The sequence below is a fragment of the Lepidochelys olivacea genome, assembly GCF_965140295.1.
Source record: "Lepidochelys olivacea isolate rLepOli2 genome assembly, chromosome: 5".
Classification (NCBI taxonomy): domain Eukaryota; kingdom Metazoa; phylum Chordata; order Testudines; family Cheloniidae; genus Lepidochelys; species Lepidochelys olivacea.
In genome coordinates, this window is record NC_140415.1 from 121,150,970 (window position 1) to 121,164,882 (window position 13,913).

General features: G+C 43.1%; 1 protein-coding gene across 1 annotated transcript; it reads left to right on the plus strand.

Moving 5' to 3' along the window:
• Positions 1-2,825: 2,825 nt before the first annotated feature.
• LOC311520823 (thioredoxin-like) lies at positions 2,826-13,104 on the plus strand. The gene is made up of 5 exons (XM_084628641.1): positions 2,826-2,981; positions 7,394-7,498; positions 9,006-9,065; positions 11,091-11,156; positions 12,892-13,104. The coding sequence occupies exons 1-5, from the start codon at positions 2,958-2,960 to the stop codon at positions 12,952-12,954; spliced, it is 318 nt and encodes a 105-aa protein (XP_084484767.1). The 5' UTR covers positions 2,826-2,957; the 3' UTR covers positions 12,955-13,104.
• Positions 13,105-13,913: the final 809 nt, after the last annotated feature.

The following is a 13,913-nucleotide window of genomic DNA, read 5'->3' on the forward strand; positions in this document are numbered from 1 at the left end:
ATTTTTGAACCCAGTAGACTCTTTCAAACTGGTGGAACTTTTTTAAGGGTGTTCACTGCATCATTATTATTATTTTAAAGGTATAACCAGGTGTCACAAATATAAAGGGAAGGGTAACCACCTTTCTGTATACAGTGCTATAAAATCCCTCCTGGCCAGAGGCAAGACCCTTTCACCTGTAAAGGGTTAAGAAGCTAAGATAACCTTGCTGGCACCTGACCAAAATGACTAATGAGGAAACAAGATACTTTCAAATCTGGAGGGGTGGGGGGAGCAAAGGGTTCGCCTGTCTGTGTGATGCTTTTGCCGGGAACAGATCAGAAATGTAGCCTTATACCTGTTAGTTAGTTAGTAAGTAATCTAGCTAGAAATGTATTCGATTTCCTTTTGTTTAATGGCTGGTAAAATAAGCTGTGCTGAATGGAATGTATATTCCTGCTTTTGTGTCTTTTTGTAACTTAAGGTTTTGCCTAGAGGGATTCTCTATGTTTTGAATCTGATTACCCTGTAAGGTATTTACCATCCTGATTTTACAGAGGTGATTCTTTTATCTTTCCTGTAATTAAAATTCTTCTTTTAAGAATCTAATTGGTTTTTCATTGTTCTTAAGTCCAAGGGTTTGGGTCTGTGTTCACCTGTACAAATTGGTGAGGATTCTTATCAAGCCTTCCCCAGGAAAAGGGGTGTAGGGCTTGGGGGGATATTTTGGGGGAAAACATCTCCAAGTAGGCTCTTTCCCTGGTCTTTGTGTAAGACGCTTGGTGGTGGCAGCATACGATTCAAGGATAAGGCAAAGTTTGTACCTTGAGGAAGTTTTTAACCTAAGCTGGTAAAAATAAGCTTAGGGGGCCTTTCATGTAGGTCCCCACATCTGTACCCTTGAGTTCAGAGTGGGGAAGGAACCTTGACACCAGGGGTAGTTTAATTTAAGCAATACAAGTGACTACTTGAGATTTCATAATTGTAGGAAGTCTGTGGTCCAACACTGACTTGGGAACTCAGTAACACCCCTGATTTCTCCTTCTGAAACCAAAAGAAGAGAAAACTTCATGGCAACTTGCAGGCTCTCAGAAAAACAATAAATCATACAGAGTCGACTAAAACTACTTAAACAATGCAGACTGGCTGGACTTTTTCCAGTAATATGAGCTGTAAATAGTGCTAGGCACAAGCAGCAACATCAACAATGACCAGTGAGCAAGGAGTGAGGGAAGGAAAGCATATGACTTCTGAGTACGGCCTGTGCATCTGAAATACTTCCTGGTCATCATTACACAGCAGTTTTTTCCAAAGTCACTGAGCTTTTAGCAGTCACTGAGAGCCATGAGCTATGTAAGGAAACGTAGGCCCGCCCTCAGCATGTTGCTGTGACTAATGCTGCATACAAGCATCTCTCGCTGTTTGATCAAAAGCTGCTTTAATGCCAAAAATTCCACTACCTACTGCCCTCTCTTTTTCGCCCAGGTGACACAAAAGAGGCCCACTTTAATTCCAGAGAAACAAACACGTATAGGAAATATTTCCATCCACGTAATCATTTTTTATTTTCCATAATTAAAAAAAGAAAAACACCCTTTTATTTCTTAACAGCTGTTTTCAATTTCCCCAAAGACAAAATGCATTTGCACTATTACACTAAGCATCTTCACCCAGACCTCAGGGTTCTTTTTTGCTTTATTGCTGCAAGCGCACGCCAAAGCACATCACCACAATTTTTAATTTGTACATTTTGAATGTATGTGTTTTGTATTTCTCTAATTCTTTTTTTAGCTGTAGGTTTCTGGTATATTGTGTTTTCATTTATATAGATAAATATGAATACATAAAAACTGCCTTCCTCAGAAGATTTTACTTGAAAAACTGTGCGTCTTTCAACCAAAATATTCCAGGTGAAAACCAAAACTGTTCAGTATTTGAATTTTCTACCAACAAATTGAAATTTCCTGCGAAATCCTTGCTTTTTTTTATTATTATTATTATTTAATATACGAGTTTTAGTGCCCTTTGTGGATTTGGAGGCTTTCATCTCACTGGCCGTGATTCGGTTTTCAACACATCTCACACATTTTATTCCATTACCCCATTTAATACTTGCCCCTAGGCATCCCTATTATTTCGGGGGAGGGGGACGTGCCTGCGCCCAGGTTACCAATCGCAAGAGCAGCCTAGGGCATTGTGACCTGGTGTGCGGAGTTCCAGGGCCACTCAGATTTGGCCCTGCCGCCCCGCTGTCACAAGAGAGGGGCGGCTAGGCCAAATCTGAGCTACTGGCTCTGTGACCCCACCTCACCCTGCCAGGAGGGGGGAACTGGGGCAGGAGCAGCCACTGTGGGGTGAGGGCAGGCCACGCTCACTCTCCTGCCCCCACTCCCGTGGGGCCTCCCCGCTGCAATTTTTTTGGAAGAGTGGGGGCCTCGCTTGCAGATTTGGCCCCGCCCAAGGCAGGGAGTTGGCTGGCTTCGGCGCTGCCCTGTGTCGCTCCCAGGCCGAGGCAGGAGACCTCTCTCCTTTGGGGCCTGGGGGGGTGACACCTGCTCTGCGGGGGAGCCAGTGTCCGCAGCCGCCCTCCCGCTGCGGGACGGGAGGCGCGGTGTGGGGGATTCCTCAGGAGGATCCCCCCGCCTCAGCCGCCTGACAGCTCAGCGGAGACCCGCCGCCCAGCGAGCGGGGGGGGAGGGGGAGGGGGAGGGGTGGCTAACCCGCGCCACTCGGCGCGCGCCCAGCTGAGGGGGAGGGAACGGACACCGGCGAACACGAGCTCCGCCGCGTCAGCCGTTCGCACACAACCGCCTCCTCTGGGAAAAGGAGGGGCGGGGCGCGAACCGCGCGTGCGCACTGAGGCCGGGGGGGGGTTTGGCCTCTATATAAGCAGGAGGGCGGCCATACCATCCCACAGCCGCCAGCGGGCCAAGTCTCAGTGAAGCAGCGTCTCGTGAGCGCTAAGCCAAGCGGCAAAGATGGTGAAGATCGTGGAGAACCTGGTGAGCGGCTGTTAGTGGCGGGGCGCCCTTCGCCAGTGTCTCGGGGGCGGGCAGGGCTGAGCCGCTGGGGGCTCGGGGCTGTTCCGTGCTCGCGGGAACGCGCGCGGGCGCAGCCCCGCCTCGTGCCCGCGCCCTAAGGGGTGAGTGGCCCCTGCCGCTGAGGGGGGGGGGCCGGGGCGGTTCTTCTTCTCCCCCCCCCCTTTCCTCTGGGGCGGCGGTGTCCTCGGGGCCTGGGCCGCGTTGCGCGGCCGCCCCCGCCGCATTGCTGCGGGTAGCAGGGACTCTGCGCCAGGCCTTGGGGAGCTGCTGGCCTTGGGGAGCTGCTCGCCTGAGGAGCCTCTGGCTGAGCCGGCGGCCGGTCTGCGCGGGGGCGGGGATCCATTCTCCCCCCCCCCCGCTCCGGCGGGCGCCCCTGTCGCGTGGGTGTGGAATCCCCTCCCCGGGTACTGGCCGTTCGAGTGGTCCCCTTGCATGGCGCGGCTGCTCCTAGCTGCCAGTCAGTCGCGTTGGCCGGAGCGGCTGCAGGGTGAACGGTAGGCCCCTGCGGTTCGGGTTGGCGCTGTCGGCGCACCGTCCAAGTGGGCGCTGCATGAAGTTCATTACAAACCAGTTCAGCAGACACTGATGTCGGGCACGCCCTGCGCTGTGGAAGTATAGATCCTGACTTGCCACTGGCAGGGGTAGCGTTTGGGTGGCCTTGATGAGGTCAAGGCACTAGTATTTTGTCAAAACAAAAAGGAGGCCTTGTGGCACCTTAGAGACTAACCAATTTATTTGAGCATAAGCTTTCGTGAGCCACAGCATCCGATGAAGTGAGCTGTAGCTCACGAAAGCTTATGCTCAAATAAATTGGTTAGTCTCTAAGGTGCCACAAGTCCTCCTTTTCTTTTTGCGAATACAGACTAGAACGGCTGTTACTCTGAAATCTCTCCTTACAATGTGTGTGATGATCAAGGTGGGCCATTTCCAGCACAAAACCAGGGTTTAACAAGAACGTCTGAGGAAGGGGGGGGGGGTAGTAGGTTACCTTGCATAATGATTTAGCCACTCCCAGTCACTATTCAAGCCTAAGTTAATTGTATCCAATTTGCAAATGAATTCCAATTCAGCAGTCTCTCGCTGGAGTCTGGATTTGAAGTTTTTCTGTTGTAATATCACAACTTTCATGTCTGTCATAGCGTGACCAGAGAGCTTGAAGTGTTCTCTGACTGGTTTTTGAATGTTATAATTCTTGACATCTGATTTGTGTCCATTTATTCTTTTACGTAGAGACTGTCCTGTTTGACCAATGTACATGGCAGAGGGGCATTGCTGGCACATGATGGCATATATCACATTGGTGGATGTGCAGGTGAACGAGCCTCTGATAGTGTGGCTGATGTTATTAGGCCCTGTGATGATGTCCCCTGAATAGATATGTGGGCACAGTTGGCAACAGGCTTTGTTGCAAGGATAGGTTCCTGGGTTAGTGGTTCTATTGTGTGGTATGTGGTTGCTGGTGAGTATTCGCTTCAGGTTGGGGGGCTGTCTGTAGGCAAGGACTGGCCTGTCTCCCAAGATTTGTGAGTGTTGGGTCGTCCTTCAGGATAGGTTGTAGATCCTTGATAATGCGTTGGAGGGGTTTTAGTTGGGGGCTGAAGGTGACTGCTAGTGGCGTTCTGTTATTTTCTTTGTTAGGCCTGTCCTGTAGTAGGTGACTTCTGGGAACTCTTCTGGCTCTATCAATCTGTTTTTTCACTTCCGCAGGTGGGTATTGTAGTTGTAAGAATGCTTGATAGAGATCTTGTAGGTGTTTGTCTTTGTCTTAGGGGTTGGAGCAAATGCGGTTGTATCGCAGAGCTTGGCTGTAGACGATGGATTGTGTGGTGTGGTCAGGGTGAAAGCTGGAGGCATGTAGGTAGGAATAGCGGTCAGTAGGTTTCCGGTATAGGGTGGTGGTTGTGTGACCCTGGACACTACAGTGCTAATAAACTATGAAGTGGATTTCTTGTATGGACTGGACCAGGCTGAGGTTGATGGTGGGATGGAAATTGTTGAAATCATGGTGGAATTCCTCAAGAGCTTCTTTTCCATGGGTCCAGATGATGTCATCAATATAGCGCAGGTAGAGTAGGGGCGTTAGGGGACGAGAGCTGAGGAAGCGTTGTTCTAAGTCAGCCATAAAAATGTTGACATAGTGTGGGGCCATGCAGGTACCCATAGCAGTGCTGCTGATTTGAAGGTATATTTTGCCTACACTGTAAAGGTGACTCTGATGAAGACAAGTTTGGTGTCATCTGTTGATGAGCTTGGCTGCTAGTGTAACAATTATAGGAAGCATGCAGATTCCCTTCTTGTGGGGGGACATTAGGTCAAGAATGGTTTGTGTTCATCTGTGCAAGTAGTTTGCCCAGTACTTTGTGAAGTGGAATAAAAGGGGGACCCAGTGTTGACAATAAACCACGTCACTTTACTAGGGGACTTAAGTACTTTGCTTGTCACAACACCTAGCCATGTGTAGGCAAAGCTGCTGTGATTGTGTCCTCTTAGTTTAAAACTTAAGCTGTTAAATAAAAATTATTCTGGTATTGAATTGGGTCCTAGTTTCTTCATGTAACCGAAAACTGGGTTTCCCAAGGTAGTCTTCAGTATAAAACTGAAGCAGATCATACCCACTGGTCCCACCCTAGTGAATTCTCTGCATCCATAAATCCAATGGAAGTAGAGAACATGACTAAATGTCTGAATCGCATGTCGGGGTAGTTATTGGTGGCCAGGTAGGTTAATGTGGTCTCTGAACCAGTATTTTAGTGCTGTTGCCTTATAGCTTCCCAGGTTATCTAAAGTGTAATGCTGGTTCCTTCAAAAACTGAATTGGTTTCTTTGATCCTTTAACTTCCAAGAATTGTTAAAATGGCACATCTTGTACATGGCCACAAATAGTCAGAAATAAATGAGTTTTATATTATACAATTTAATTATAATTATTAGTGTCACTGTATTTCTAAGGACTACACATTCATGTGACATGGCTACCTTGAAATCCAGGCTGTAGCAACACAACTAAATCCAATTTGTACAGATGACCGTCTCTGCATTCTACAATACAGCAAATTGCATAGCAGAATTTACTTGTGGATAATGTTCAGCCAACAGTAAAATGGTACATGTTCTGTTCATCTCTCAGTTTTATCTGTAGCATACAAGTTGGGCTGCTTTTGTCACCCATCTGGCTAAATTTCTGAATGATAACATACCGAAGGAATGCAGCAGTCTTTTAAAATACCTTAAAGTGGCTTGATCTAGAGCTAAGCAAACCTAGTGAGCTTTTAATTGCATTCATTTAAATGTTGTGTGGGATTGTACCCTTTGAGTCTTGTGCTCAAATTTAAGCCAGATGGTTTAAGTGAAATTCAGGTAACACCTCAGTCTTGGTACAAAATATAAATCTGCTTCCCAGAGTCCTTGGAGTGGTGTTGGCTCAAAACTAGCCCACTTTCACAAATGTAGATGGTGTTTCAGGTTTTACTAGAGGAGTCTCACAGCTCTAGCTATATCTGCTGCACATGTAAGCTGCTTAAATAGAGTGGTTCCATCCTTTGCTGAACTTATAGAAGACTTGGCTGTTGGTGCAGGAACATGAAGAAAATTGTTTTCCTGGTGGAGTCTAAATGATTGTGCAGTTTTTAACAAACAAAAGGTAGGGTTTGATAGTTATGGGCATAAGTCACCTGCTTAGCATCAAAACCTACTGCTTTGGTGGTATTTAAGGGTAAAAGTTCTAAAATGTAGGATGGAAGAACTGGACAGACTTGACTGACTGCAGTTAAAATGGCATTTTCAGAAACAGTTGACTGGAAACAAATGTTTGTATATAAGGAGAAGCTGTGTGTTTCTATCTGATTAGAATGATAACTAGTCTAATAAGAGACCCTCATGCATCAAACATACCAGAACACCAGCAGTCAGAAGCACCTGCCTCACTAGTTAGAGCAAGTATTTGATTAGAGCTCAGCACACTCTTTCCTTCACTCTTGCCTTACTTGCATGCCCAGTTTCTTTTTAATGCAAACTTAAAAAAAAAAAAAATCTAGACTCGAGTAGTATTTCTTTTGTTTGGCTTTGGGCCAGCTAGTACAACAAATGTGCTTCTGCAACTTGGTGGGTAATTCCTACATGAGAACTTTTTCTATTGCTGAAAAAGTAATAAGGTTACTGTAATAGCTTTTGGGTTGGAGTGGGAGACCTTGTTTTGGACTCATGCTAGTGTATTAAAAATTCACTGATTCTACAGAAAGTCTTGGTATGCAACACTGGCCATTAGGATTGAGCCACCAGAATATCCAGTCTGGAAACGGAATATGAACTTCAAAAACAAGATTAGAGCACACTTGCAAAAATAAAACTTGGTGTTGAATCTCTTCTCTCTACAGGAAGAATTTAAGTCTGAATTGAAATCTGCTGGTGATAAGCTTGTAGTTGTTGACTTCTCAGCCAAATGGTGTGGACCATGCAACATTATCAAGCCTTTTTATCATGTAAGTAACAATTCCAAACTCAATACTCTGCTAGTTTTTGCAGCTGAGACTTGACTAGTGCAAGGATATCTTATTATAAAACTAGGTCACTATAGATGTCTGAACTGTCTTATGTTAGTTGATACTCATGGGGGAAGACTTGCAAGAAAACATCAATTGTGATCTATGTGTGACTAACCAAAACAATGATATTTCTAATATTGTCCAAACAATTCTTCACCACTCTCTTTAAAGCATTCTCACTCCAAAAGAGTGAAATGCTCTTCACCACTTATTGTGGGGATCATAACAAACTGACAAGGTCAAGAAAATTGAAATAAAATCATAGTCTCTGGTGCCATAAAAGACAGCCTTGTCAAATGATTTTGAAGTCTAAATCTCAAATGTCATTCTAACAATCAAAATGACAGAATAGGCTGAAATGATATTAACACTTATGACCCAAACTAGAAAAGTGAAGAACTGTAACCCTGCATGCTAACTCTGAATAGCCATCAGTGAAAACTAGAAATCATGATTCATTAGTGTAAAATGTGGCTGTAAACTATTACAAATGTGTAGCTGGGAAATTGTACTAATTTCCTGGTACAGTAGATCCTCAGTTATGAACACTTCCAGAATGGAGGTTGTTCGTAATCTGACCAAAACATTATGGTGGTTCTTTTAAAAGTTTAAAACAGAACATTTACTTAATACAGCTTTGAAACTTTACTCTGCAGAAGAAAAATGCTGCTTTCCCTTTTTTAGTAGTTTAACACCGTACAGTACTATTTGCTTTTTGTGTCTGCTGCTGCCTGATGGCATACTTCTGGTTCCAAATGAGGTGTGTGCTTGACTGGTCAGTTTGTAACTGAGGTTTTAGTGTATCTGCTTATTTTATCAAGAGTAAACCTTTTTGATGAATGAACATACTTCACCTGTGACTCTCCAAAGTCTCAGCTCTATTAAAACTTTGTTCTAATTCTCTTGAGGAATTGAGTCAAACTTTCACAAATCATCAGTTTTCTTCAGTCAAAAGAGACATTATAATCTTTAAAGCTAGTAAAAAGGAATACATGTTTGAGATTCATTTCAAGGAAGAGAGTGCATGTATCACTCTAAATCTTACTCTTCAGCTGACTTGCAACTTGCTTAATGGTTTTAAAACTTAATTATTATGGCTTAGGCACATGCAAATATAGTCCTAGAGACACATCTGTCACACGACTTTGTGGTTGCCCTAATTTCCTAATAAAAATCTCAGTAAAAAGCATTTGAAACTAAAATGTACTGCTAAAAATCTTAATGACTTCTATGGTACATGTCAGTGAACTCTTGATGCTCCAGCTAGTGACATCATTGCTCTATAGCAAATGAAACTTTTACTTTTTAGTAAAAGATACTAACTGGCAAGATTTGTTTTTCCCCAAATGAGGCTCTTATAGAAGACTATCCTAGAGCGCTCTTAAACAAGGTTTATGTGAAATAAACTGCAATTTTAACAATTTTTTTTGTTTTAAAACTTTAGAGTCTTTGTGAGAGGTTCCCAGACATAGTGTTTCTTGAGGTTGATGTGGATGATGCTCAGGTAAGGTCCTCAAATAAACAGTATTACTTGTTGGTGCACTGTGGCAGAATTGGCAGTAAAGGTTAACTTTGCCATGCAATCTAATACTGGGAAACTTGTCTCCTAAAACTTGAGGTGGACTTTGCTCTCAAAATGGGTCAGTCCCTGCAACAGTAGTTACCTAGAGCAAGAAACTAGGGATTAATTGTTATTTCTAAAGGGGGTATTTTAGTCCCCCTGTTGGAGAAATGTTGAATTACTATCTTTCTTTAATTCCTAGCAAACACTAATTGACAAGAGATCGGTCTGATTGCTAAAGTGATCTTGATCCTGTACTCCTTGCATATCCAAAGCTCCTGTTGTCCTCCGTGTATGTGAATAACAAACTTGATAAACATTCAAACTAGACTAAAATATCAATTTTAAAGTCTCAATGTTAATAGGGAGATTTCTCTAATATTTGGAATCAAGCCATATTAAAGTGTAAACTTGAGTTTGTTTTCAGTTCTTCTAATGAAGCTGAGATCCTTTCAGGAGACTTCTTATGTTCTTAAAAGCTCATGTTTCAGCTGGCTATCTATAACAGTCAGTTAGGGATTCTCTTGCACTGTTACACCCCCATCTGTTGTATTCTGGATTTTTAATATCCTTCCTCTGAAGCATTGGGGTGACCATTGCTACAGATAGGACATTAGATGGTGAGGGACAGGGATCTGAGGTGGTATCACTGTGCAGTCTCTGGTGCCTGGCTAGCTGGTTGTTGCTCACATGCTTCGGGTGTAACTGATTGCCATGTGTGGAGTTGGGAAGGAATTTTCCACCTGGTCAAATTAGTGGTGACCTTGATGGGATGGGAGGGGAAGGGGGTTGTCTTCCTTTGCAGCATGTGGTTGCAGGTCAGTTGCCAGAACTACCTGGGTATATTGCCCAGTCACTGCCATGCCATTGTGGGGGCCTTGGGCACAGGGGCACCTTGATCCTTGCTTTTGTTGCTTGTGGCATGTAAGTCTAGTCTCCTGTGGGTTGTAATACTTTGGTCAAATTTCAGTTGTTGGGTGTAGTGTGCAGGGGATGGCCTACAACATACAGGAGGTCAGACAAGGTGATCTGATAACTGCTCAGAGCTTCCCCTTGGCCCTTATATAAGTGATACATTTGTTGCCTTCTGAAGTACTTACGCTGTAGGCTTGTCTGTGTATTGGCAGTATTGCTAGCTTGCCCGCAGATCTTGTTTAGAACCGGCGGTGCTCTTGCACTCCGCTCCCATAGTTTCCTAATATTATAGAGGGGAAAACTACCTACTTATGTATTTAACTTCACAGTAGGAGCACAGGACGACATCTTGAATAGCATAGGCCCTGCTCTCTGCAGGGGGTGTAGCTGATCTAAATTTCACTCCCCCCCCCCCCTTCCCCTTCTCCCCCAATCTTTCAGTTAGATAACCTAAACAACCTTTGATTAGATATCTGATCTATTACAGCTGATGCCTCTCACCTGAAGCTATTCTGTGCTAGTGATAAACTCTTCTTGAGTGGTAATAAACAGCAGGAATGCTACTCATTGCTTAAAAGTACTTGTCCTTTCGTAATGAATGATAAATACTTCTAATTGGAATATCTTCATGAGCCTTTCTGATACAGGTTCAGAACAGGTGGAAGTAACATCAGACTGCAAACCTGGCTGACTAGTAGAGGCTTGTTTAACAAACTCATTAGGCAGACATTCAGCTGTAAAATTACCTTATAAATAAGGCATGATATCGAAGAAAGTTGGCTTTCTCTAGTATTAGACTACTCCTGCGGAAAGTAGTACATCTTGTTTCTGTCTAAACAAATCCAGCAAAGAGGATGAAACCACTGCTAGTTGTAAATCCAAAACAGGAAGACTATAGTATATCCACATAATAACTGACTGGTCTTAAACTGACCAGAGTAGCAAATAATTACTTGGTTTCCTTTCATTTTCTGTAATCTGTTAACTAACCAGAAATTAGATTTGTGTGTTTAATTTGCCAAGCTAAAATTGCAGTGAAACTTTTTTTTTTAGGACATTGCTTCAGAGTGTTCAGTCAAGTGCATGCCAACATTCCAATTTTACAAGCAGGGCAAAAAGGTAGGTTTTCAACTTTCTTAGTGAAAGTGTATAGGGGTGGGGCGGGGAGGATACTGGATGCTGAAACAGTAAATATGAATTAAAACTACATGTATGGGGTCAGAAAAAACATGCTAATGAGATTTAACTCAGAGCTGCTGGAAGTTTATTCTAGGGGAAAAATAGGACACTGGGGCAAGTGACCAACACAATAGTTAGCCAAATCCTGACTCTGTCTCTGGAGAAGTGGCACCTTGTGAAGATCTCGCATAGCTTGCGTCTCAATTTACCTCCTGAGCAATATAGTTCACTTACACTCTCTCACTTAGAGCACACTTGGCTTTAGAGTAGCCTCAGAAACAAGGAAGTTCATATTGGCACCCGAAGAGCAGGATAATGCCTAGCCTACAGCAATAGGTCACTAATGTTAGAAACTACTTCTGAATGATCTAACTGCATGTAGCAAGTTCTGGCAACACTCTAGGTTTGTATTCCATGTAAATCCTAATGTGAAGTTATGATCCAGACTTTGAGCCTCTCTCTTCAGAACCTAATATGTCTGAAACCTGCTTTATGCACCTACCCCAGGTGAAGGCCATCTGGACTTAATTTTAATTACTATTCCTATCTTTTTGGACCCATCATAACTAAATTTGTAACTTTTTCAAAAAACAAGCAAACTAATCTATATAGATGTGTTTATTCAGCTATCTAGAAAGGCTAAAGTAACATTCAATACTTCTGCACAATAACAAAATTGTAATTTCTGTCAACTATGTCAGAGCTGGATGCTTAAGTCTAAACTCCAGGTGCTATAATAAAGAGAACTTGGGCAAGACTTCTCATGCTTTCTCTCAACCTAGAGGTGAGCTTCTGGTTGGAATATCTGATTTAGTAACCTCATCTGGCTGGCTGTTCTCCAAAAGCACTTAGTTATGAAATAATTGGATGGATGGCTGTGCTCTGATACAAAACAGGTCCTTCATACTGACTGACATCTTCATTGTGGGCGAGTGTATAACCAGACTTGCAGGCACATTGCTCAAATTTCCTTCATTTTAGGAAGGGCCTTCCGGGGGTGGGAGCTGCGGCTTTTAAAAACTAAATTTGCCCATCAGAAAATATGCCTCAAATGTTAGGTAGATTGAGTAGGTGGTTACTATGTCCAGTGTAGACAAGACTCTTATCTTCTAGAATCTCTAGTAACTTTGTCTTTAAAACTAAATATCCTTTTTGTTGCTGAGTTTGTTCCTTGTTCTCCAGCTGAGTTAGATTTGTGAACATGTTTTCAAAGTGTTACTTATCTAAAGTTAATTCATCTGGATGTGAAGTGGTGTCAACCCCTTAGTGCAGTAGGTGAAAAGACATGGTTTTGCATCCAGAGTCTAACTGAATAGTTTGACTTCTTGTGGATAATATGCAAGATTTTGGTAAGAAAGTTTAATTCTATAAAACTTAATATTTTGAAAGCCAAGATTAGCCTGGGATGTGTAGCTGGTTCATATGAAATCTGTAAAACTGAGTAAGACTGGAGAACAATATATTAGGGTCTGGCCCAAAGTGTGTGAAATACTTTGGGATACAGAGCTGCAGAATACAAAATCTGGAAAGCAAAACAATACTTCAAACCTCCAATGCTGGCCACCTATTATAGTACGGCACTAAAATTGCCAATATCTTTCCAAGGATTATAAAACTGTTTGGGCTAAAATCACTGTTTTTAAATGGCTATACTTAAAACTAATTCTTGTTACAGGTGCATGAATTCTCTGGAGCAAACAAAGAGACGCTGGAAGAAAGTATTACCAAGCTACGCTGATTGAACACTGTGAACAGTTAATGTTGACTGTTTACATATAGCCTGTAACTTTTTCTACTTATGGAAACTAATCAAGGTAGCTAAATATGTATCCAAAAATTGTCACTTCAGACTGTAAATGAGTACAATAAAATGTAAATTCTTCACTTACAGAGACTGCTGTCCAGTGTGTGAAACTAGGCAGCTTGCATAATATATAGCTGTATTGCTTCTGGGGATGGATGGCTAGGTGGTAATGTGGTGGTCTACTGGATCAAATGCTAGATATTAAGTTATTCCCCCCTCAATCCCTCTGAAGTACTCCCCTAAAACTAGATGGCTATTCTCACTAGTATTGACCTGCTTTGTACAGCAGGAGATCGCTAATTTCCAGCAGTCTGTCCTCTTTGAACAAAGTTCTCAGTGCAAATAGTTCACCATAACCCATCTTAATACAAAAAGCATGTTTTTGCAGTAATAGCTGATTTGTACCATGTAATGTAGCCATCTTATTCTGCTCAGGTTTGGAGGTGCCAGCACACTATGTTGTCATGCTAATGTCTGATGAGAGGTACCAAAACTATAGTTTGAATGGCGTTAGAAGAACATTCCTAGGATTCCATATTCAAGATGCCTCGCTTGCCTGGCTCAGAAGTAATATAGTGAGAACTATTTTCTGCTAAAACTTGAAATGAGGGTGGGGAAGAGGGGTCCAAACAACCTTAGCAAGGTTGGTATGTGTTATCTGCTGTCAATTGGTTTCATTGTCTAGATGACTTCAGGTTGAAGCTTTTTTCAATTTCTAAGTCCACAGAAAGCTCTTTGGTGCTGTTTGTCACAAGATCCAGCGTCCGGTCTATTCCCCACCGGTAACCAGTCCCCTGGGAGTGCCCAAGGACCCACACCATTCCAAAGGGTCAGGCCCCTGCTCTCTATGACTGGATGAGGTCTTGAGGCACTAGCAATACCTGTCTGTCTTT